Genomic DNA, 27,079 nt, shown 5'->3' on the forward strand with positions numbered 1-27,079 from the left:
ATGATAATAAGGGGTTGTAAAACCTCCTGTGATGAAGCAGCCCCCCCCCCCTTTTTACTTGCCTGAACTTGACCTTTCCAGCATCCAGGGACGAGCACACCAGCTCCAGCCAGTGTCTCGGGTCCTGGTTGGATAGATTGATGGCAGCGCAGCCATTGGCTACTGCTGCTGTCAATCAAATCCAATGACACTGTGGGGGCGGGGCCGAGTACTGCTGTCTGTGTCAATGGACACAGGAGCCAGCACGAGTGCCCTGAGGAAAAGCGCTTCTCTAACGGGGCACTCGAGGGGAGAGGAGGGACCCCAGAAGAGGAGGATCGGGGCCACTGGGCAAAACCAACTCGGGGATTGGGACAAAACCAATTGCACAGAGGTAAGTATGACATAAAAAAGGAAAATAAAAAATTTTTTACGAACCTTTACATAACCTTTAAAACCGGATTTGTTTTTATTTTTATCAAATTTGTTTACTCCAAAAGCATTTTAATAAAATATCTTACTAAAGATAGGTTTTTTTTTTTTTTTTTTTTTTTCTATTTAAGATACAATAATAATTTAGGTTATTCAGCATGAAATGGAGCTTAGTTATGTAGCATGAGGCTGTCTATTCTGCAATATTTACATTTTTGGTAAACTCATTCAATGAATGCAAGCTAAGATAACATGCACTGCATTTATGCATTCACACAATTTCGCAGTAACCATGAGAGAGAACAAAAGTTCAGGAATAATTAATTTATCCCGTCGTTTGGCAAATCTATGTACACTACAAACTGTATGACTGAATCGGTTCTGATATCGCTGTTTTACTAACCCGACAGCTTATTAGTCTAAATAGGAAACCTTCATTTTGTTTGCAAATATTAAAGATTCTAACTACCAGCAAGAATGAGGCCTTACATTTAAATAGCATCTGTTGTTTCGGATCCATCATGCCAGCGCCTGTTAGCGGGCATCCACTCACCCGCTGCCGCCACGTCCCCTTAAAGTGAATGAGACTGTCGGTGAGTCAACAGCTGGTCAGAGGAGATGTGGGGGAGAGATGACAGTTGCTCTTTTAAAAAAAAATGATGATTTAAATCAAATCCACCCTGCACACATGCATCTCTGCAATACAAGCATGTTTCCCCATGATTTATCCCTTAAAGCGAATCTAAAAACTGTTTAAAGCAGAGTTTCAGCCCCCCCCCCCCCTTCTGCAAAAATTAAGTCTGCAGCTACAAATACTGCAGCTGCTGACTTTTAATATTAGGACATTTACCTGTCCAGGGAGCCCACGATGTCAGCACCCCAGCCGATTTTTCAATTGGCTCTCGGGTGCTGCCGCCGCCATGCCTTGTAAGGCCCCTTTCACATTGGGGCGGTGGGGGCGTCGGCGGTAAAACAGCGCTATTTTTAGCGCTGTTTTACCGTCGTTTTTGCGGCGGTATTCGGCCGCTAGCGGTGCGGTTTTAATCCCCGCTGGTGGCCGAAAAAGGGTTAAATCTGCTCGTATAGCGCGGCTACAGCCGCGCTGCCCCATTGATTTCAATGGGCAGGAGCGGTGAATACACTGCTCCTTCACCGCTCCAAAGATGCGGCTTGCATGAGTTTTTTTCTGAACAAACAGCAGCGGCTGTTTTGGGTCGGTTTGCAGGTGGTATTTTTAGCGCGATAACGCCTGCAAACCGCCCCAGTGTGAAAGGGGTCTAAGGTAAAGCGGCGGTGAAGCCTTGCGTCTTCACTGCCATTTCCCTACTGTGCATGGGTGAAGTGCACTGCGCTTTCTGGATGGCCCGGGGGCGATGGAAGGAGGAGGGGGGGGCCGAACTTCCGGGGGACCTCGCCGTTGCGAAGTCTCCCGGAAGTTGAGAAAGGTATCTGTCAAAAACTGGTAAATCGCCGGTGGTTTAAAAAAAATAAACAAAAAATTATTTCTCTGCAAGGCAATGTGCTAGTATGCGTCGCATGCTAGCACATTATGAGAAATTTACCTTAGATTGAAGCCCGCAATGTCACCGCTGAGAGAGTTGACGTCTTCCCCCAGTCTACCTTCCGGGTTCGCAGCCCCCGGCTACATGAGTACCGGGGGTGCGATCACTTCACTCCCATGCGGGCGGGAGCCGCCGTTTACGGCAGAGGTCCTGAAGGTGCAGCGCTCTATGCGCGATGTCATCGGCTGGGTGGGCTCTGAATATCTCCTAAACTGTACAATTGGTGTAACAGAGTTTACTACCACTTTAGGCGCTGGGTTCACACTATAACACGGAGCGCCTCACAGCAGGGGGTCCGGTACGTCTCCATTCACCATTTTGGGTCCGATTTCTCTGCCCGAATTTTTGGCTAAGGGTCCGTGAACACTGGAGCTCATAAACGGCCTTTTTTTGGCGTTTGGGCGTTTGTTTTTTTTTTTTTTTCTTAACAGCCCATAAACTCCAATCCTATGGGTCCATGCACACATGGACATTTTGAACTTTTATCAGCAGTGGAGTTAATGGGCTGTTTTCTGAACGCCATAAAATCGCGTTCAGGAGACGTTTTCTGACCACAAAAAAACGCTAAAGGGCTAATAAACGTTTAAAAACGTTGCTCACCAGCGTTTTTTTTAATGTTTTTGATCCATTGAAAAAAGAAAAACATTTTTATAAAGCGCTATTGCAAAAACGTTAAACGTTGAAAGACTCACTGCAAAGCTACAGGCGTTTTTATAACATTATTTTAACATCCAGTGTGCATGGAGCCTAAATTCAGACCTGAAATGGACGAAAAGACGCACAGGACTCCTGTGCAAATCACCTGGAGCCGCTGCGGAGATGTGTGAACCGGCTCCATAGAGAGACAGTCACATTTTCCTGCTATGTGAATTGGGTGCAGAGAAACCCACAATTCTGCTCCATTTCAATGGTAAAAATAACCCAAATCAGTGTATATTATAAGCTTATAGAGACCACAAACTATGGGATATATCTGAAATACGATCGACCCTGATGTACCTGTATAATTTCTTGAGGTCCTAAAATGGAAGGACAGTACAAATACCCCCAAATTACCCCTTTTTAGAAAGTAGACAGTCCAAGGTATTTAGTAAGAGGCATGGTGAGGGTTTTTTTTTTTTTTTGAAGTTGTAATTTTTTACATACTGTCACTAATGCAGTACAGCGTCATCATATGACTAGTGTGCTGGTGATCAGGGACACTGACTGGTGACAGTACGGAAAAAAAGTTATAATTTATTTTTTATAACACCGTAACCAGAGCAATATAATGTTGCCATAGTAACATTGTACTCTAGGGGAAATGATCATTTTTTTTTTTTTTACACATTATAGGATTGATTTACTAAAATTTGAAGAGTGTGAAATCTGATGCAGCTCTGCATAGAAACCAATCGGCTTCCAGGTTTTATTGTCAAAGCTTAATTGAACAAGCTGAAGTTAGAAGCTGATTGGCTACCATGCACAGCTGCACCCGATTTTGCACTCTTCAGTTTTAGTAAATCAACCCCAATGTTTGCTTTATAGCCGTGTATTATATTGCTCTAAGCAAGCATTTTACCGAATGAAACTGAGCCGTTCAGTCTGTTTTGTTGTGATTGGTCAAAGCTAGTTACATGGTACAGATGGGCTATGATTTGGCCCTGTCTGTACCATGTGATCAAATTGACCAATCACAGCTAGCAACGCATTTTCTACACAGTGGATGGCTTGAAAGGAAGCCATCCATTGTGTACAACTGTCATGTGACCTGAACATGGTACCGGAAGCAAGCTTGGTACTCTGATCGGTCATTGGCTGCATCCCGTGGACACGGCCGGTGACAGATGGCACAACTGCAATCGGCGCATACTGACAGGACGTCCAATCAGGATGGGAAAGCACCCAATCTGCTATTGGCCGGGCGGAAACTTTTTAATATTGAAAGCAAACTCCCCCATCCATCCACGTCTCCATGCTTTATTTTGTTGAGAAACCACTTTAACCCCCCCCCAGCATTTCTGGCAGTGGCCATATTTAGTAAGGGCAAATCTAGCATTTACTTCCTGGAATCCATCTGCCCTTAGCTTAAGCATGCATGCCTGAGAGTGCGCTTGGGTGAGAAAACCCCTCCTCCTCTCCTCCCCTCCTGAAGACTCCTGAGATGTGACGACATATGCCTAGGCAAGAAACCAGGAAGTAACTGAAAAAAATGTCAAAAAAAACATTTTTTAAAAATCAGTATGTGATCTACTTCCCCATCTATGTACTAATGCTAGCCACATAAGGATTAAATATAATTCCAATGTTTATTGGGAGAGTGAGGGCTCACTATAAACACCCTGCAAGAACAGAAAAATTAAGTCCTGTTGTCGCAGACAACACAAAGCATTTTTATGGGCTGGGTGGTGTCAGCCCTGCTCAATCTCTTTTTGCTAAACTACTCGCCAATCCTACTCTTAAAGTGGTTGGTAACCTTCAGACTTCACTTGATTTTACCATTTCAAAGTGCGACTTGGCTGATGTCTATGCACAGATGTCTATGCAAGTCGCACCTGAAATCAGCAAAAGTAGTGCAGGAACTTCTTTTTTTTTAAATTGGTGCAGCACCGCAAAGTCGGCATTGCACCGATTTGAACAGTTCCAAATCACATAAGTCGCACCGGTGTGAACGGGGCCTAAAGTCTGGTACACATGAACCTGAGGGCAGCAAAGCCATTGTCTTCTAGGAAGGGAGTGGGGGTGTGGCTTACCAGCGCTGTGTGTGTCTACATTCGCACGCACCCCGGATCGGGAACATGCACTTTTAAAAAGTGTGTTGCGCCAAGTCACATGGTAATGCGGTTGGAGGGAAGCTTTAGGCTCCATGCACACTGAAGCTCATAAACGGATGTTTTTTTGAATTTGGGCGTTTTTTTTTTTTTTTGTTTTTGTTTTGTTTTTTTTTACGGCCTATAAACTCCCCTCTGATATCCCATGTGTCCATACACACATGGACGTTTTTTGGATGTTTATGGGCTGTTTTCTGAATGCCATAAAATCGCATTCAGGAGTCGTTTTTCTGACCACAGAAAACATTGATAAACGTGGCTCACCAGCGTTTAATGTTTTTGATCCATTGAAGGAAAAAATAAAAAATAAAAAAGAATGTGATTGCAAAAAACATTAAAGGGGGGCTCCGGCCGGGTTAAAAAAACATTTAAAAGTCAGCAGCTACAAACACTGTAGCAGCTGATTTTAAATAAGCACACTTACCTGTCCTGGGTGCCCGCGATGTCGGCCGCCCGAGGCCGACCCATCCCTCGGCCTTTGGGGTCCCGGCACCGCCATCTTAACTAAGGGAAACAGGCAGTGGAGCCGTACGGCTTCACTGCCTGTTTCTTACTGCGCATGCGCGAGTCGCGCAGTGCTTTGTGACGCGACGTGTTGTGGGACACACACAGTTCCCATAACACACCGTGCCCCATTCCCCAGAAGACAACGCGGGGAGGAGAAGACAGAACATCACCGCGGCGTAGGAAGAAGCAGATTAGGAAGACTGCCTAGCAACAGCCATTTCAGGAGAGTTAAAAATTTTTTTTATTTTTTAGGGATTTTTTTGGTGCAATTTTTTTTTTTTTTTTTTTTTTTTTTTTTTGTGGTGGACCTCCACTTTAAAAATGTTGAAAGCTACTGGCGTTTTTTATAACATTATTTTAACATCCAGTGTGCATGGAGCCTTGTCCAGTCTCTGCTAAAAAAAAAAAAAAAAAAAAGATTCATATAAAGTATCAAAATAGGAAAACTGTCATACATATAACAATAATACACACAGACTACACAGCAATCATTTATATATAAACAATGTTTCCATTTACTCATTTTGTTTGTTTTGCTAGTAGTAAAAAAGATTCATAGTCCTGACAACACTTCCTGTGGCTCCTCCTCCATAGATACATTACAGTGAATGAGTGTTGTCACCTTTAGGGCCGGAAGTTTCTTCGGCCCCATTCACACCTGATCAATTTCAATTCACTACAAAATGCGGGACGCGTTTGCGACACAATTACTTCTTATGGCACCCCAAGTGTCGCACAGTAAATTGCGCTGCTAATCGCCACGCTATCGCTTTGAAAAGAAGCTCATGTTCCTTTTTGACTGATGAGCTTTGCGCATTGCAGCGCCATTTGCCGCACGGATTTACCGACAATCGCGGCGCAAATGGGGTGCCATTAGGAAGTAGAAGCGCCACACGTATTGCAGCAACTTGAGATCGCAGGCGGATGTGTCTGTACACAGCGGCGGCCCGTCCATATGGGGTGCAGGAGTGCTGCACCCCTAATCCACGCGCCCGGCCCCCTAATCGACGTGCAGGGCACCGAATGCATGGATTCCAATGGGGTCTCTTTTTTTTTTTTTTTTTTTTTGAAGCACGTGATTAGAGCTGGAGGCTCTAATTGGCTTAAAGGGTGGGCTCGGGACGCAGAGCACTGAGCCCACCCAGTTGCGTGACAATAGCAAAATCATATTTGCTATTGTCTTCCTGATTCTCCTCCCCGGTCAATTCCGGCTCAGACCCAATTGGCCAAGAGGCGAAACGATCCTATTGGCCACAGAGGGGGAGGAAGCCCGCGACCTAGATTGGGTAAGTGCGGGGACCGGTCCCCAGTGTACACTGACATATGGCGGGGCGTCCACGTATACTAATGTACTCCCCTGAACGCAGACCGCCACGCAGCTGTATGTCGGTATGTGCGTGCATGTTTATGCATGTACCAGCATATAACCCTGTACAGCCGCCTCTTGTCATTGATTTCTATGGGTGACTGTATGCTGCAACTGTAGATCCCAGGTGGGGAAATGCGGCCACGTTTTATGCCATGCGGCCCCAGGAGCCCGTGTGCAAAAAAACGTGATCTCGGCTCTGTTATTTTACAACACTGATGTCTCCTCCCATGTGACACGTCGCCAGATACCATGCCTGCCCCCTCCATACACATCCTGGAGGCTTGTGCAAATAGTTAATGCTGCCTGCAGTGTGAGCCGTGCAAGAGGTCGCCCTCCCCGCCCCTCTCCCCTCCCCTCTCCCCTCCCCGCCCCTCTCCCCTCCCCTCCCCTCTCCCCTCCCCCAAGCCACATTGAGTGATTGTCTGGGATCACCTGTCACTGGGGAAGCTATGTGTGTTTCTGCCCCCCCCTCCAGGGGCTCAGCTGTCTATTCAGGGTCCTATCCAAACTAGGTAATTATTGCAGCGTACACGTGGCTGGTGCAGGAGATTCCTCATTCACACTGTTTATGCTGGGCCTGGCACAGATCCTATGGAGCGACACGGACACACGGAGGGTGTATACAGGAGCTGCAGTATGAATAGCAGCCAGCTTTTAGCTGGGAGGCATCTATTATTATTATTGTTATTATTATTCAGGATTTATATAGCGCCAACTGTTTGCACCGCGCAATATACAGTGGGGAAAATAATGATTTGATCCCCTGCAGATTTTGTAAGTTTGCCCACTTACAAAGAAATGAAGGGTCTATAATTTTTATCATAGGTGTATTTTAAATGATAGAGACAGAATATCAACCAAAAATACAGAAAGAAACCACAAATGTTATAAATTGGAGTTGCAGTTCAGTGAGTAAAATAAGTATTTGATCCCCAAGCAAAACATGACTTAGTACTTGGTGGAGAAACCCTTGTTGGCAAGCACAGAGGTGAGACGTTTCTTGTAGTTGGTGATCAGGTTTACTCACATCTCAGGAGGGATTTTGATCCACTCTTCTTTACAGATCTTTTCTAAATCCTTAAGGTTTCTTGGCTGTTGCTTGGCAACTTGAAGTTTCAGCTCCATCCATACATTTTCTATAGGATTAAAGCGTTTGTAAAGGTGTTTTTTTTTTTTTTTTAAAATAACAAACATATCATACTTACCTTCACTGTGCAGCTCGTTCTGCACAGAGTGACCCCGAACCTCGTCTTCTGGGGTCCCTCGGCGGCTGTTTCAGCTCCTCCCCGCAAGCATTTACCACCTTCATGCGAGCTCCCTCGCACGGTGGTGAGTGCTTGCGGGCGCGCTCCCGTGATACAGCCGGCGGCTATAGCCGCTCGCTGTATCACTCGGCCCCGCCCCCCGGCGCGCCGCGTCATCGGATGTGATTGACAGCAGCGCGAGCCAATGGCTGCGCTGCTTTCAATCCATCCACTGCAGCCAATCAGCGGCCAGGGTGAGCGGAGGAACAGATGTCGGGAACGCGAAGCTGACTTTCGAGGCGTCAGGTAAGTAAAACGGGGGGGCTGGGGGCGGCGGTTCTGTCAGAAGTTTTTTCACCTTAATGCATAGAATGCATTAAGGTGAAAAAATTTTTACCTTTACAACCCCTTTAAGATCTGGAGACTGGCTAGCCCCACTCCATGACCTTAATGTGCTTCTTTTTGAGCCACTCTTTTTTTTTTTTTTTTTTTTTTTTTTTTTTTTTGTTGTTTTGGGTCATTGTCATGCTGGAAGACTCATCCACGACCTCATCTTCAGTGTTCTGGCTGAAGGAAGAAGGTCCTCATCCAAGATTTTACAATACATGACCCTGTCCATTGGCCCCTCAATGCGGCAAAGTCAGCCTGTACTTTTAGCAGAGAAACAGCCCCAAAGCATAATGTTTCCACCTCCGTGCTTGACTGTAGGGATGGTGTTCTTAGGTCATAGTCAGCATTTTTCTTTCTCCAAACACGTCGAGTTATTGCCAAAGAGCTCCATTTTGGTCTCATCTGAACACAGCACTTTCTCCCAATCCTTCCCTGAATCCCTTAGATGTTCATTGGCAAACTTCAGACGGACCTATTCATGTGCCTTCTTGAGGAGGGGGACCTTGTGGCACTGCAGAATTTCAATCCATAGCGACGTATTGTGCTACCAATGAATAATTAGGTGACTGTCGTCCCAACTGCCTTGAGATCATTCACAAGCTCCTCCCGTGTAGTTCTGGGCTGATCCCTCACTTTTCTCATGATCATCCTCACCCCATGAGGCGAAATCTTGCATGGAGCTCTAGACCGAGGACAATTGATGGTTATTTTGTATTTCTTCCATTTGCAAAGAAACGCTCCAACAGTTGCCTCCTTCTCGCTAAGCCTTTTGCTGATGGTCTTGTAGTCCATTCCAGCCTTTTGCAGGTCACTAATCTTGTCCCTGATGTTCTTTGACAGCTCTTTGGTCTTGCCCATGATGATGAGGTTTGAATGGCAGAAAGAGATTCTGTGGACAGGTGTCTTTTATACACATAACGAGTTGTCATTAGGAGCACCTTCTTAAATTGACCGGACTAATCTGTGTACCACATGAGCACCTACTGTAGCCAGTCTGTGGGAGCCAGAATTGTTGGTTGGTAAGGGATCAAATACTTATATTACTCACTAAACTACAACTCAGTGTATCACATTTGTATCATGTGTTTTTCTTTTTCTGGATTTTTGGTTGCCATTCTGTCTCTATCATTTAAAATACACCTATGATAAAAATTTTATAGACCCTTCATTTCTTTGTAATTGGGTAAACTTACAAAATTTGCAGGAGACCAAATGATTATCCCCACTGTAAAGGGAGATAGTACAGCAACAATACACTTCAATAGGGCTAGAAGTGCCCTGTTCCTAAAAGCTAACAATCTAAACCCTGTAGCTTTGATGTTATAGGAGCATGTGTAGAGAAATGGCATAGACTTGGACTACTCCCTTTTTTATTTTTTATTTATTTATTTATTTTTTAGAAATGCTAGTTGCCTGGAGTGGCTCTTTTTTAGAATTTGCTTTGCCTGACTCTGCACACGCATATACCATGATTTCAATGTAATGCTATTGAATATTTTGTAGTCAGCTTGAAGACTGTGAATGGGGATTGTGGTGCAAATGTGCAGGCCAACAAGTTGGGCTCTGATGAGAGGCTTTTCTGATGAAAATTTTCCCGATCATTTACATCAAGAGAACTAGAGTTGCACCAATACAGTTTTTTAATTTATTTTATTTATTTATTTTTTTACACCGGCGAGTACTTTTCGTTCAAATACAAAGAATTGCATGCGATTTGAACAGGAATGCGATGCGATTCCTGTCCGGATCTCATGCGGTGTCCCACACCACTCCGGTATGAATCCAGGTTGAAATCCCTATGACAAGCCTGGGTTCACACAGGAGCAGTGGGGGAAACCGCAAGTGATCTGGACAAGAATCACACCGCATTCCTGTTTAAATCACATGCACTTCTTTGCAGTACGATTTGAGCCTATTTCATTTGTATGGGCTCAAATCCCACTGCAACGGTACTCGGTATGTGAGAGTACTTGACTGACAGCATCAGTACTCATACTCGCCACTAAAAAAAAAATGGTATCGGTGCTACCCTAAATAGAACCCAAACCCATGGCCACCAGCAGGCATGCCACGCTTGGTTCAGTTTAAAGTCCGCTGTACTGCTGAGCCAATGACATGTGGGCAGCAGGTTCAACGTCTTACAACCACAGGTATACAAAGGGGTGGGGAGGACTGTGATGTCATTGACCTAATATGGCCACATAGTACTGCCCAAATACAGCCATGTGACCAAATTATGTCAATGATGTCACAAGCATCCCTGCCTCTTTGTTATGTGCAACTGACGGGTGTGAAATCTACTGCCCACAACTCATTGGATCAGCAAGGATGTGATTTATGTGACGGCTTCCCACAGGTCTGGAGAACTGGGTTGGGAGTTGGGATCACGTTCAAATCCAAACCCAGCTCATCCTAGTCAACCTAAGTCCTATGCTGTAGGTAAACATGATGTACATATCTTCCTTATGCTTCCTCTCTGCTGAGGGTTAAACCCTGAACCATATGGACACGGGATGGCCTTCTGCACCCATTAGCATTGTGTACCAAGGCTGTTGCCTCCGGTAAAGAATATATAAATATAACCTATAGGATACACTGATCAGTCATACCAGTATGATGACCCACCTAATATTGCGAATGTCCCCCTTTTGCTGCTAAAACAGCCTTGACTGATGTCAAGGCATGGACTCCCCTAGACCTCTGAAGGAAAGCTGTGGAATCTGGCCCTAAGCCCTCAGTAGCAGATCCTTTTAAGTCCTGTAAGTTGCAAGGTGGGACCTTCCATAGATTGGACTTCCCATGGTTCATCCTGGTAAGTGACGCACGCGCACCCAGCCATCCACATAATGTAAAAGAAAATGTGTTTTATCAGTCCAGACCATCTTCCATTGCTCTGTGGTCCAGTTGTGATGCTCACGTGCGCTTTTGGCTGCGAACACGGGTCAGCGTGGGCACCCTGACCGATCTGCGGCTACGCAGCCCCATACAGCTTTCTGTGGGAACCGGCATTCATTTTTCCAGTAGTTTGAGTGTGCACAGACCTGTGTGACTGGGAAGGTGATTAGAGCGGTGACCCTTAGCACAGTCTACGCCCAGAACGTCCTGGTATGTTCACTATGCCAGAGGCCGACATTCTTCTACTGAAGACTCAGTCTTTTGTTACATCAATGTTCCCTTCATTTACTCTTCAGAGTGGTCAGAAGTGAAGGCTACAATTCTCAGTGAAGCCCCTTTGTGTCTCTGAGATGCTTACTAGACAGGATTGGCTGGGCACATTTTGGCATTGAAGGCAAAAATGAGAAGGACTCCCACCTTGTCTCAAAAACACTGTATAAGACTTGCTAATGACACACTATCCTAGCTGACAACCTTCTTCGTATTGTTTCCTTTATCTTCACCTGGTGATCCTACCAGTAACGCACTTCCTGTCCTAGGATGACAAAGCCCAACTCGCTGTACTGTATATATGTAGAAGCAGCATTGTTACCCTTTGACAGAGAAGAGAAGGACTCTTCACTCTTCTCCTCAACACAGAGGTTCCATAGTGGCATTGTCACCCTAGGACCGGACTATAGAAACCCACCCTTTTCTCTCCTCCTTTCCTCTCTGTTCCATAGCAGGGTTGTCTCCTTAGGATCTGAACAGCATTGTCACCTAGGGACTGGATAGAGACCTCCTTCTCTTCTCTCCATTCCATAACACAGAGCTTCCATAGGACTGGACAATAGAAACCTCCTCTCTCCATTCCATAACACAGAGGTTCCATAGCAGCATTGTAGAACTGGAACCGCATGGTTGCCTTAGGACGGGATAGAAACCTTCTCTTCTCCTCTCCTTGCCATAAAGCAGAAGTTCCATAGCTGCGTTGTCAACCTACCCTGTTTCCCCGAAAATAAGACCTAGCGTGATTGTCGGTGATGGCTGCAATATAAGCCCTACCCCCCAAATAAGCCCTACCCTGTTTCCCCGAAAATAAGCCCTACCCTGAAAATAATACCTACAAGGACTTTAACTAGGTCTTATTTTCGGGGAAACAGGGTAGAACTGAACTATAGAAACCTCCTCTCTGCTCACCATAACACAGAGGTTCCATATCGGTGTTGTTTCCCTAGGACAGGAACAGCATTGTCAGCCTAGGACAGGACTATAGAAATCTCCTTTTTTTTTTTTTTTTTTTTTTTTTTTCCCCTCACCTCAAGGGAAGGGGTCCAAGGCAGGAGGCTATTTTCACATGTATGACTCTGTGTCTCTACATGTCAGAGACTCTTTCAAGAGTTTCCATCCTGTCCTTGTGGGGTGCCTGGGTCCCCTTTGTTTCCAGTATGGCCCTACAGCCACATCAAGGGAAATTGGATTTTAAAGTTTCTGTATTCTTGTTTAAATATTCTATTTTGTTACCTGATCCTAACTTTTGCCCCTGAAGAAGGTGCTTCGAAACACATTGGGCTTTTTCCCACCATAAAACGTTGAAAACCTTTGCTACAACCAGAATGATTGTATAACAAAGTGTGGGTCTAGGGGGTAACTTCCGGTGATGTTATTTGGACATCAGTCAACCATATTTTGTTCTGTGAATGAAACTGTTTCTAGCTTGTATGTTGCAATAAAATGTACGGTATATGAAAGTTTGAACAAGGAATGTTTTTTTGATATATACATGAGTGCACTTGCCCAGAAAGTCACATTCCTTCTGTCTGGTTCTTTTTAGCATGTATGTTTCATACTTGTGGGATCCCCATAGAAGCTGGTAATCTCTGTAGAGACACCTCCAGTGATCTCCACTAGCTTCCCGAATCCCGTACCGAGCGGCTGCCCTGCTGCATTGTGAACACAGGAGGTCACTCGCTGGGCACGGGCGCCATTCAGGGTACAATTGCTCAATGAATACAAAGCGTTCTCTGATTGGATTAGAGAGGAGGGTGGTGTCTCAATTTTTTTTTTTTTAAGAAACAAGAAAAGACTTCTTCACACAAGGGAGATAATAAACACTCTGCTAATTTTTTTTTTTTTTTTTTTTTTGTAGGCGCCGCTTTAGTTATAGATGTAGAGAAATTTTTCAAGCTCGTTTGGCAAACCGAATATGTCATCTGTTTAATATTATAAAAAGTAGATCTAGTCCTGGGACAAGCTCTACAAAAACAACCCCACACCATAATCCCCCCCCCCCCCCCCCACCAAATGATTTGGACCAGTGCACAAAGCAAGGCCCATAAAGACCTGGATGAGCGAGTTTGGGGTGGAGTAACCCGACTGGCCTGCACAGAGTCCTGACCTCAACCCAATGGAACAATTGGAGCAGAGACTGCAACCCAGGCCTTCTCGTCCAAAATCAGTGCCTGACCTCACAAGTGCCCTTCTGCAAGAATGGTCAAACATCCCCGTGGACGGCCTTCCTAGAAGAGTTGAAGCTGTTATAGCTGCAGAGGGTGGGCCAACTCCATATTGAACCCTATGGACTAAGACTGGGATGTCATTAAAGTTCATGTGCGTGTAAAGGCAGGCGTCCCAATACTTTTAGTAATATGGTGTATTTTTAAATACACTTTTGTTACCTGGAGTGTAGCTTTAAAGGATAAGTTCACTTTTCGTAACATCTTACGTTACACATGGGATCCCCCCCCCCCCCCGCCAGCCAGCTGACAAAATCTGCGAAAACCGTGGCCACGTCAACATTTAGTGTTCTCCAAATGGAAAAATACAAGGCCTTTGCGGCTGTTGGCTTGTAGTTCTCAATGAACTACCACCGATTCTAGAGCACCCAACAAGAGCACGTTGGGTGCTCTAGAATAGATAATTAATAAGTCTTCCTGACCATATCGGAGGTCCGGGCAGACAGTCTGTAGGACCATGGCATCAGCACATCGTGGGTGCAATGTTTTACAGGTCCACAACAAAAAAATAAAAATAATGAATGCATATTGCTTTACCTGCATTTTACTTTTTTATTTTTTTTTTGTAAAGGTGAACTTATCCTTTAAATGAGACTCCCGGTTTGCTGCAGGCCCAGGTATTCTAGTTACAAAGTTTATTTTATGTTCTTGGCATAACTCGCAGTATAAACATTGGCAGTAAGGAGCGGCTTATATTTCATGTTCTTATCTGTGACAACAGTTGCCTGTGCCGCCGGAAGGTAAGCCGTAGACTGCGCTGTGTGATCTGGTGGTATTGGGAATATACAGTGTAAACTTCTCATTGATCTTGGATGGGCCTCATTCACACAGACGTATCTCTGCGTACACCCATTCGAAGGGCTGTTTTCACCCGCATGGGATAATTCAGGTGTTCCATGCATGTGCATGCAGGCAGTCCCATTCATGTCTATTGAGATGCAGCAGCTCAGCGGACATGGCTGCTGCTCTCAATTTGACATCAGTGAAGGTCCCTGAATGCAGACAATGTGGGTTCAGGGTCACACCCACACACAGCGAAGTCAAATTGGGTCAGTGGGTGTGTATGCGGATGCACTGATTGGTCATGACGGCCTGGTTCACACCTATGCAGGTTGCAGTTGATGCATATTCCAGGTGCATTTTGCTCTTCTTTTTTTTTTTTTTTTTTTCAAATACACATTTTTGATCCATTGAAGTCTATGGAACCAAAAACACAACTTGCTGGTCCCTGGCCCTTTCCATGAAATGCATAGCTGTAAACATGACTCCTAGAAAAACATGTCAAATGGACTAGTGCGTTTCTGCAAAACTAAAAACGCACTAAAAATGCATAGGTGTGAACCAGGCAGGAATGGGACTGCATGCGGATGCAGGGAACAGACATGAATGGTACTGCCTGCATGCGGATGCAGGGAGCAGACATGAATGGTACTGCCTGCATGCGGATGCAGGGAGCAGACATGAATGGTACTGCCTGCATGCGGATGCAGGGAGCAGACATGAATAGTACTGCCTGCATGCGGGGAGCAGACATGAATGGGACTGCCTGCATGCGGGGAGCAGACATGAATGGGACTGCCTGCATGCGGGGAGCAGACATGAATGGTACTGCCTGCATGCGGGGAGCAGACATGAATGGGACTGCCTGCATGCGGGGAGCAGACATGAATGGGACTGCCTGCATGCGGGGAGCAGACATGAATGGGACTGCCTGCATGCGGGGAGCAGACATGAATGGGACTGCCTGCATGCGGGGAGCAGACATGAATGGGACTGCCTGCATGCGGGGAGCAGACATGAATGGGACTGCCTGCATGCGGGGAGCAGACATGAATGGGACTGCCTGCATGCGGGGAGCAGACATGAATGGGACTGCCTGCATGCGGGGAGCAGACATGAATGGGACTGCCTGCATGCGGGGAGCAGACATGAATGGGACTGCCTGCATGCGGGGAGCAGACATGAATGGGACAGCCTGCATGCGGGGAGCAGACATGAATGGGACAGCCTGCATGCGGGGAGCAGACATGAATGGGACAGCCTGCACGCGGATGCAGGGAACACCTGTGCTGCCCGTGCGGGAGAAGATGGCCCTTTGCATGGGCGTACACATAGATATGTCCTTGTGAATGAAGTCTTATGGTTGCTGATTTCCTGTCTGCAGGTGTATTTGCAGTATGTGGAGGTAGATCCCCTGTACTATGCAAGCTTCTAAATACAACCTGTGAGTCAGCGGCCACTGAGACCTTCACTGGTGCCACATGGTACAAGATACTACGTGGTACAAGATACTATGAGGATGTCCAAAAACAGCAAAAATTATACATATACAATTTTTTTTTTCTTTTCTTTTTTTAATGCAACGCTCCACAATTCACAATTGCAGTGCATTAGGTTGCCATTGAAAAGTGGAAGTGTAAATAGGCCCCCCAGACTCCCTCGACATGAGCAAGTGATCTGTACCTTTTAAATGGCAGTGTTAACCCTTTTCAGCCTAAATACCGCCAGTAACACTTAGGTGGTTCAGGAGCTCATGGAGGACATTACAAGGAGGCAAAACAAGTAAATGATCCATCATGAATGCTGCTGCCGACTCGTCTACCCTGCCAACTGTTCAGTGTCCTCCGCCCCTCTCTGCCAATCCCTACATGGTCTTCAGCTCACCCAGCTAATAAAGTTCAAAGTACTAAAAGCCACCCACAACTCTGCCCCCAGCTACATCACTAACCTAATCTCAAAATATCTACCAGATCGTTGTCTTTGCTCCTCCCCAGGACCTCCCTGCTCTCTAGCTCCCTTGTCACTTCCTCCCATGCTCGTCTCCAGGAATTCTCCCGAGCCTCTCCCATCCTTTGGAACTCTCTACCCCAATCTGTCCGACTGTCCCCTAATCTATCTATCTTTAGACAATCCCTGAAAACCCGTCTCTTTGAAGAAGCCTATCCTGCTTCTAACTAATATATGCTTTTGTTTTTTACTTTCTCCATCAGTTCATTCCTCTTCCTTTTTTTTTTTTTTTTTTTTTTTTTTTTTTTTTTTTTTTGTATCACTTGATCCTCCCTTTTTAGATTGTAAGCTCCAATTCCTCTTGTACCAAATTTTATTGTAATGTCTGCCTTCATTTTGTAAAGCGCTGAGCAAACTATTGGCACTATAGAAATCCTGTATTATTATTATTAATATTATTAACCCCGTCACGCTGAACGTACGGAAATTTGCATTCATAGCTTGAAGGGGTTTTAGCGGGGTGATGCCTGCAGCTGCCTTTTTTTAATTTTAGAGCAGACGATTGGCTCTTTAGTGATGACAACCAATTCAGCTAAAAGCCGCTCGGCTGTTATTCTAAAGGAGCGGGAGGGGATTGCCGTTTTTGGCAATCTATATACTATTAAGTGCAAAGGAGGGGTTTGGGGTCTTTTAGACTACAGATCCCTCCATAAAGAGTACCTGTCACCACCTATTACTGCTTTGCATTCCTTGTGACAACAATAAAAGTGTTCAGGTTTTTTTAGTTGTGTTTTTTTTTTTTTTTTTTTTTAAACGGATAGTGTAAAAAAAAAAAAAAAAATACATGCATTTTCTAGGCATTCTATGCAAGTCGTGCCCGCAAATGTAAACGGTGTTCAAATCACACATGTGAGGTATCACCGCAATCATCAGAGTGAGAACAATAATTCTAGCACGAGATCTCCTCTGTAACTCTAACCTGGTAAACATTTAATTTTTTTTTTTTTTTTTTAAAGCTTTGCCTATGGAGATTTTTAGGTACCGTAGTTTGTCGCCATTCCACGAGTGTGCGCAATTTCAAAGCATGACATGTTGGGTATCTATTTACTCGGCGTTGCATCGTCTTTCACATTATCCAAAAAAATTGGGCCAACTTTACTGTTTAGATGTGTGGGGTTTTTTTTTTTTTTTTTTTTCTGAAAGTGTCTTTTTTTTTTTTTTTTTTAATTTTTTCTCCCAAAAAAAGCGTTAAAAAAAAAAAAAAATGCTGCGCAAATACCGTGTGACATAAAATATTGTAATGATCACCATTTTTATTCCCTAAGGTCTCTGCTAAACAAATTATATATAATGTTTGGTGGTTTTAAGTACATTTTCTAGCAAAAAATACTAACTTGTAAACAACAAATGTCAGAAATGGGCTTAGGTGTGAAAGGGATAATAACAATTGAATGAAAAATGGGTTACAGGGCCATTAAGTAATGTATGTGGATTATTTTTGGAGAATGACATCGTATAGTGTCACTTTCAGTGAGTGGCGGCACCTGCGGTAATTGGTGCTGTATAACCAGCATTTCAGGTGGATTTCATATCAGGCGTTGCAGCGCGTCACGGGGAGAGCCGCCCCACATTCCTCGCACAGATTATACTTTGTAATCCGGCACTGTGAACACAGGCTATTAAAAGTTCCAAGTCCACCTCCTGTTTTGCTGTAACTTAATTTAGCCGCTTACAGAACCCTCCGAGCGGACTGCCATGTCATCTCTGTACCCGGTGACAGATCAATGGCGCCAAAATGACGACCTCTATTCCTGTCCCTCCATTGGAGAAGGAGACCTGAGTCTTTTTGTTCTGAACGGAAACTGTTAGGTGACTGTACAGAGGACACGGATTAATGAGTAATCCACGGGAACAGTCTGAACTGCAAGCGCAAACATTTTTTGAAAAACTTTTACTTTTTGCTTTCAGTGTCTGTGTGTGTGTGTGTGTATATATGTGTATATATATATATATATATATATATATATATATATATATATATATATATATATATATACATACATACATACATACATACATACATACATACATACATACATACATACATACATACATACACATATATATATATACATATATACATACATACATACATACATACATACATACATACATATATACATATATATATATATATATATATAAATAATATTCCTTCATCACCAGGCCAGTGTTTAGTGTTCTAGTATGACCGACAATAACTCAAATGTATTTTACGGTCTTTTTTTTTTCTTTTTTTTTTTTTTGAGACCTAGAACTTACTTTGGCATTTAAAGAGGAGCTCCGGGCTCCTTCCGAAAAAATGTAAAGTCGGCCCCTACAAACACTGTAGCTGCTGGCTTTTAATATTAGGGCACTTGCCTGTCCAGGAATCCAGCAGCATCCTCACCCAAGCCGATTTTTTTTTTTTTTTTTTCATTCAGGTGCCGGCACCGCCATCTTGACTAAAGGAAAATGGCAGTGAAGCATTGCGGCTTCACAGCCGATTTCCTACTGCTTATGCATGCGCTTTATGAAAGGGCCGGCTGTGGGGGCTGGAGGGGGCCCAAACTTCCGGCTCAGTTTGCCACGTGGGAGTGGCTATCTGTCAAAACCAGGTGCCCCCCCCCCCCCCCCCCAAAAAGGTGCCAAATGTGTCAGCGGAGGGGGGGAGGCGGACAAGCGGATCTTCCATATTTTTTTTTTTTTTTTTTTGGGAGGAGCTCTGCTTTAGTGTGTGTGTGTGTGTGTGTGTGTGTGTGTGTGTGTGTGTGTGTGTGTGTGTGTGTGTGTGTGTATTATGGACCAAAAATGTAAAAAAAATAAAAAAATTCCCTTACTTTCTGTTATGGTACAAAAACCTCAGAAATTGCCCCTTTTTGGTACGTAGACATTCCAAGGGATCTCAGTATTTATTTATTTATTTTTTTACAGTGTTTTGGATAAGAACACCTGGTATGGGAGGGGGGGGTACCCAATAATGGTGCACTAAATTAAAAAAAAATCCCACAACTTCGGGATCCACTGAAACTATGATCGGGAACTAATGAATAAGGGATTGTTTATTCATTAGTTCCTCCATTGAGAGAGAAAGGGGCGGGCTCTGCAATGTAAACACTGCACTGTTTACATTTTGTGATAGTTGAGATTGGCCACCACGGCGATCACATGGTACAGAGCAACTCAGATCAGCTCTGTTAACTGTTTCTGTGAATCAAGGTGTCAGATGACTGCTCAGATCACAGCCATTAACAGGCACACTGGCCGTCTGAGGGTGATTAGGTATCCACCACTTCTCCATTTATAAACAAATTGAGGTAGATGCGTGGTTAAATCATGTTCAACCACACCAATTGATATTATTTTTGCTTGCCTGGATTTTCCCTTTAATGGGCACCTGTCACGGATCCCTCACCTTTTTTCAATTTTACTACCCACCTCAACAGTGCAGCAATCTATAGTCTATATCAGGGATCTTCAAACTATGGCCCTCCAGCTGTTGTGGAACTAGACATCCCATAAAACATTGTAAAACTCTGCAATTCACGGACATGACAAGGCATGATGGGAATTGTAGTTCCTGAACAACTGGAGGGCCATAGTTTGAGGACCCCTGGTCTATATGATATGGCAACCAGATGTCCCAGATTTCCTGGAACAGTCTCTACTTTTAGTAGGCTGTCCCCCGATTGTGTCCTGGCTTTGTCCCCAGAAAAGGGCCCCAGCAACCATAAGTTTTTACTAAAATGATGGGTCCTCACTGGCCCTCCTTGGCACCTCTATGCTAAAATTACGGGTGATCAGTGACCCTCACCGACACCTCTAAACTAAATAGGGCCAGTTATAATCGGGCCAGTGATCGCCTATTATTTTAGTATAGAGGTGCCCTCACCGGTGGTCACTGGCCCTCACCGGCACCTCTATACTAAAATGATGGGCGATCGCTGGCCTTCACCGGCACTTCTATACTGAAATGAGGGGCGATCACTGGCCCTTACCGGCACCTCTATACTAAAATGATGGGCGATTATTGGCCCTCACCGGCACCTCTATACTAAAATGATGGGCGATTATTGGCCCTCACCGGCACCTCTATACTAAAATGATGGGCGATTATTGGCCCTCACCGGCACTTCTATACTAAAATGATGGGCGATCACTTGCCCTCACCGGCACCTCTATACTAAAATGATGGGTGTTCACTGACCTTCATCGGCACCTCCTATACTAAAATGATATGGGATTATTGGTCCTCACCGGCAATCGCCATCGGCACGTTAATAAAATGATGAGCAAATGCCGGCTTTCTAAACCAAAGCTATGTAATCCAATCACCTTGTATCGTGGATGGCCAGCTTTAGACCGCTGCCATTTTGTTTGGTTTGTGCGGAGACCTAACATCAGAAAGTAGACTTGGAACCAGCACACGGAGAAGACGCCTCCTCTTTTGTGCTTTGTAGTCTGATGGAATGCTGTGTTTTCTTCTGAAGTCCTTAGGGCGCGGCAGCGAACGGCGGGTACAATTATCTGCACTACCCTGAGGTGAGGGCGTACCGTCCTGTTCATGCAAGTTTTACAGGTTTGAGCTGGTGGTGAACTTGTGTCAATATTGGAGGAGATCCTCCGTCCCCCCACCTGCCGCACAGCTGCTGTCCCGGCGCTCTGTTTTCAAAACTCAAATTGCACCGTGTAGTAAAATCTGTGTAAACATGTGAGGTGTACATGTAGGTGTAATGAGTAGAAATGGTCACACACAGGTGGTCAGCGTTTTTTGCTGCTTCTCACACAGGTACACCGGATTCCACCCAGGCTGTCCCCGGTGTGTGTTTATGGGGGAAAGATTTGAGTTTAAGCTCCCATGGGGCAGGGAATGGTTTTTACAACACGTATGTATATTTTCTAGGCATAGTCTACCTTTAAAAAAAAAAAAAAAAAAGATAAATGCACCCACATTGATCAAAGACAAAATGTGACAAAAATGTTATTTTTTATTTTATTTTTGTGTGTATATAGATAATGATATTCTCCAATTACACACACAGTATAAATGCATGTTTTTTTAATACAGTATATTTATATTTTACAGAGGGAATGTATTTCAGTCCACGTTGGCCAAGCTGGCGTCCAGATGGGCAATACCTGCTGGGAGCTGTACTGCCTGGAACATGGCATCCAGCCGGATGGACAGATGCCCAGTGATAAAACCATCGGAGGAGGAGACGATTCCTTCACTACGTTCTTCAGTGAAACCGGGGCTGGAAAGCACGTCCCTCGAGCTATCTTTGTGGACCTGGAGCCCACTGTGATTGGTGCATATGCCATTTATTCTATGTTGCTGTAACATTCTGCTTGTTCTATTACTCCTTGTTGGCCAACATGGTACTTTTTCATGGGGTGAATTCCTCTCCATCCTGACGCACCCATAGGGCGTCAACCAAACCGGAAGTTGGGTAAAACCCCCCCAGCGCGGACACCGACATCAGTTATTTTCATTTAGCAGGTTGCACATTATGAGCAGCTCTGAACTGCCAGGAAAAAGGCTTTAAATGCTTCTTGAATTCCATCCTGCCCTTCCCTGTCCTGCAAAGGGGTTTTTTTTTGCCAGCGACAAGTTGGCAAGTGCGACGTCGGCTTTAGGTAGGAGTACAAGTTTTTCATTAAACGTCATCACCAGAAATGTCTTTTGTTATCGGGGCACAAATAATGACCATGTTATATTTTATTATTATTATTATTATTATTATTATTGTTATTATACAGGATTTGTATAGCACCGACAGTTTATGCCGCGCATTACAACATAAGGTCAGGATTAATATTCTGATTGCATTATTTTTTTGCACCCCATTGTGCAGCAGAGAAAAGCCAAGCTGATCCCTTTTTTACTATTATGCCAAGTAAATTACAATACAATCAGCGTAGACAATTCAAGCACAGAACAATAAAAACGAGAGTGTATGACTTGTATGAAGCAACACAGCATGTAAAAAGTAACTTCATCTATTGAATAGCAAGAGTTTTGTACTCATTGTGTAGATTTTCCAGTTTTTCAATATACAGTACAAATCCTCTGCACCCTTGTGTGACTATGACCTCCTGACCTTCTGTTACATTCCAGATGAGGTGCGGACTGGTATATACAGGCAACTCTTCCATCCAGAACAGCTCATCAGTGGCAAAGAGGACGCTGCCAATAATTATGCCCGAGGTCATTACACCATTGGCAAAGAGATCATTGACTCTGTCTTGGACAGAATCCGCAAGCTGGTATGTCATTTTATTAATTTTTTTGGTATGTGCAATGCAGTTTTAGTCTGGATTGTTAGTCCAGGGGTCTCCAAACTTTCTAAACACAGGGCCTATCGCTGGCGTTGGTAGGAGGAATAGTGCCCCATCGTTGGTGTCGGTAGGAGGAATAGTGCCCCATCGTTGGTGTTGGTAGGAGGAATAGCGCCCCATCGTTGGCGTCGGTAGGAGGAATAGCGCCCCATCGTTGGCGTCGGTAGGAGGAATAGCGCCCCATCGTTGGTGTCGGTAGGAGGAATAGCGCCCCATCGTTGGCGTCGGTAGGAGGAATAGCGCCCCATCGTTGGCGTCGGTAGGAGGAATAGCGCCCCATCGTTGGTGTCGGTAGGAGGAATAGCGCCCCATCGTTGGTGTCGGTAGGAGGAATAGCGCCCCATCGTTGGTGTCGGTAGGAGGAATAGCGCCCCATCGTTGGTGTCGGTAGGAGGAATAGCGCCCCATCGTTGGTGTCGGTAGGAGGAATAGCGCCCCATCGTTGGTGTCGGTAGGAGGAATAGCGCCCCATCGTTGGTGTCGGTAGGAGGAATAGCGCCCCATCGTTGGTGTCGGTAGGAGGAATAGCGCCCCATCGTTGGTGTCGGTAGGAGGAATAGCGCCCCATCGTTGGTGTCGGTAGGAGGAATAGCGCCCCATCGTTGGTGTCGGTAGGAGGAATAGCGCCCCATCGTTGGTGTCGGTAGGAGGAATAGCGCCCCATTGTTGGTGTCAATGGGAGAAATATTGCCCCATCGTCGGCGTCAATGGGAGAAATATTGCCCCATCGTCGGCGTCAATGGGAGAAATATTGCCCCATCGTCGGCGTCAATGGGAGAAATATTGCCCCATCGTCGGCGTCAATGGGAGAAATATTGCCCCATCGTCTGTGTCAATGGGAGAAATATTGCCCCATCGTCGGCGTCAATGGGAGAACTATTGCCCCATCGTCGGCGTCAATGGGAGAACTATTGCCCCATTGTTGGCGTCAATGGGAGAACTATTGCCCCATTGTTGGCGTCAATGGGAGAACTATTGCCCCATTGTTGGCGTCAATGGGAGAACTATTGCCCCATTGTTGGCGTCAATGGGAGAACTATTGCCCCATTGTTGGCGTCAATGGGAGAACTATTGCCCCATTGTTGGCGTCAATGGGAGAACTATTGCCCCATTGTTGGCGTCAATGGGAGAACTATTGCCCCATTGTTGGCGTCAATGGGAGAACTATTGCTCCATTGTTGGCGTCAGTGGGAGAACTATTGCCCCATTGTTGGCGTCAGTGGGAGAACTATTGCCCCATTGTTGGCGTCAGTGGGAGAACTATTGCCCCATTGTTGGCGTCAGTGGGAGAACTATTGCCCCATTGTTGGCGTCAGTGGGAGAACTATTGCCCCATTGTTGGCGTCAATGGGAGAACTATTGCCCCATTGTTGGCGTCAATGGGAGAACTATTGCCCCATTGTTGGCGTCAATGGGAGAACTATTGCCCCATTGTTGGCGTCAATGGGAGAACTATTGCCCCATTGTTGGCGTCAATGGGAGAACTATTGCCCCATTGTTGGCGTCAATGGGAGAACTATTGCCCCATTGTTGGCGTCAATGGGAGAACTATTGCCCCATTGTTGGCGTCAATGGGAGAACTATTGCCCCATTGTTGGCGTCAATGGGAGAACTATTGCCCCATTGTTGGCGTCAATGGGAGAACTATTGCCCCATTGTTGGCATCAATGGGAGAACTATTGCCCCATTGTTGGTATTGGTGAAAGAAACCGTGTCTTGTATCAGTGGGAGGAAAAGTGCCCCAAAGGCCAGATAAGGCAAACAAAGGGCCACATCCAGCCCCTGGGTCGCAGTTTGGAGACCACTGCTTTAGTCTGTTGTGGGTGTCAAAAGTATCCAACGTTTCAAAGTGAACCTGACCTGGCCTAAAATGTTTCCAAGGTGTGATTGATTGTAAGCACCATGTGGTGTCCTCAGTCCTTGCACTGTAAATGCGGTCTAAACTTAGTGTTACTAAACCCCGGACTCTGCCTTCTCCATTTCTGGTCTCCCACAGTACACAGAACATGGAAATGCAATTATTTCAGTAGATATAAACTGCTAAATACCTTTTTCTCTTTAGCAGTATAGAGCAGTCTTGTGACTTATATCAGTGTCTGGTCCACGTTTGTAGGAGTTTTCATTCTACTTAGACTGTCCTAGGAGGCTGCAAGACCTCTGACCCTCTGTCTGGACTGTGCTGATTGGCCCTGTGCCGATCACATGCACCCTCCCATGAAAAAAAAAAAAAATCTAGCAATACACACCAAACTGAGAATGTGCAGAGTGACTCCAAAGGCTCTGTCTTATCAGGAGATGAATTGGGAACAGTGGAAAAAGGGGAGCATCAGAGAAGACTGGATAAAAAAGCCTTTTTACACAATGCAGGGGATTAACCCCTTAGGTTCCACAGTGTGTATAACAAGCACGCTTTAAACTGCGTTTACAGCCTGATTTTACTGTTGTGGGTTTAGGAACACTTTAAGCCTATGCCTAGATTGAGTCCATCAGCCCCTTTCCATCAGACATCTTTAATTTAACTGTCAAATAACAGACCTTCTGTGGGCAACGGAGACTTCCTTTTTAAAAGTTAAACAGGAGGTGGGGCTTAGTCTTACCTTGGGCAGAAGTTAAGGCTCCATGTACAACCTGGTCCTACGCTCCACAGAGATCTGCAAGGACATGATTAGAAAACTAATGTAGGTCTTTGAAGCCACAACAAGGTTCCTGAACTTCCTGAACTGAACTCCTGAACCAGAAACATTTTAGGCCAATTCAATTTTTCTTTAACATTTTAATAAATACTGACACCAGTTTGAGAGCAAAAAGTTGTGGCACCAACATGAAAGTTTGTATGGAAACTTCTTGGTGGAAAGAAAATGTTCTTATTGGGTGTTTTTGGTTTCTATTTCAGTCGGATCAATGCACAGGCTTGCAGGGATTCTTGGTCTTCCACAGTTTCGGTGGTGGCACTGGCTCTGGTTTCACCTCCCTCTTGATGGAACGTCTGTCTGTTGACTATGGAAAGAAGTCCAAGCTCGAATTCGCCATCTATCCAGCTCCTCAGGTTTCCACAGCTGTGGTTGAGCCCTACAACGCCATCCTCACCACCCACACTACCCTGGAGCACTCAGACTGTGCTTTCATGGTGGACAACGAAGCCATTTATGACATCTGCCGCAGAAACCTGGACATTGAGCGCCCAAACTACATCAACCTGAACCGGTTGATCAGTCAGATTGTGTCATCCATCACCGCTTCCCTCAGATTTGATGGAGCTCTGAATGTGGACTTGACAGAGTTCCAGACCAACCTGGTGCCCTACCCACGTATCCACTTCCCCCTGGCTACTTATGCTCCTGTAATCTCTGCAGAGAAAGCTTACCATGAGCAGCTCTCTGTGTCTGAGATCACCAATTCCTGCTTTGAGCCATGCAACCAGATGGTGAAATGTGACCCCAGGCATGGTAAATACATGGCATGCTGCCTGCTGTACCGTGGTGATGTGGTGCCAAAAGATGTCAACGCTGCTATCGCTGCCATCAAGACCAAGCGCTCTATCCAGTTTGTGGACTGGTGCCCAACTGGTTTTAAGGTTGGTATCAACTACCAACCACCAACAGCAGTTCCTGGTGGAGATCTGGCTAAGGTGCAGCGTGCCGTGTGCATGTTGAGCAACACCACAGCCATTGCTGAGGCCTGGGCTCGCCTGGACCACAAGTTTGATCTGATGTATGCCAAGCGTGCCTTTGTGCACTGGTATGTTGGTGAAGGTATGGAGGAAGGAGAGTTCTCTGAGGCTCGGGAGGACATGGCCGCCCTGGAGAAGGATTACGAAGAGGTTGGGATAGACTCCTATGAAGATGAGGAAGAAGGAGAAGAATGAAGTGTCTTTCTACTGTTGAAATCTTAAGGTGCAATTCCCCTGTCCGTCACTTTGCAACAATAAAGATTTAAGCTAAAATATATTTGCTATGGTTATTACTTTTTTTTTTTTTACTTTTCTTAAACCTAAATAATGCTGGAAAACCTTCACAGTATCAGACTACTGGCAATACATTGTTTAAGGTGGAAAAAAGAAAGGTAAGGGAGTTCAATGTTGAGGTTCATTTTTGTATCTTTTGTTTCCATTGACGGGCACTGGAGGGTGTCTGGTGAATGAATGATGTATGGTGAATTGCACCGAGTGCTACAAATATCCACTTAAAGGGGTTTTGGTGGCAGCCTTGATGGGGAACATTGCCCATTACAAAATGTTTGCAGTCATGCCACTTGTTTGTTTTTTTTTGTTTTTTTTGTTTTTTTTGTTTTT

At 45.1% G+C, this 27,079-nt stretch overlaps 1 protein-coding gene across 1 annotated transcript in view; it reads left to right on the plus strand.

The window, feature by feature from the left end:
* The window catches only part of LOC141147177 (tubulin alpha chain), a 38,049-nt gene extending 11,318 nt beyond the window's left edge, over positions 1–26,731 (plus strand). Inside the window, exons 2-4 of the mRNA XM_073634335.1 lie at positions 21,536–21,758; positions 22,568–22,716; positions 25,682–26,731. Of these exons, the coding sequence (XP_073490436.1) occupies positions 21,536–21,758; positions 22,568–22,716; positions 25,682–26,653 (1,344 nt within the window). The 3' untranslated portion in view covers positions 26,654–26,731. The remainder of the gene's footprint in view (positions 1–21,535; positions 21,759–22,567; positions 22,717–25,681) is intronic.
* The last annotated feature ends 348 nt before the right edge of the window (positions 26,732–27,079 follow it).

The sequence above is a fragment of the Aquarana catesbeiana genome, linkage group LG06 (assembly GCF_042186555.1).
Source record: "Aquarana catesbeiana isolate 2022-GZ linkage group LG06, ASM4218655v1, whole genome shotgun sequence".
Lineage (NCBI taxonomy): Eukaryota > Metazoa > Chordata > Amphibia > Anura > Ranidae > Aquarana > Aquarana catesbeiana.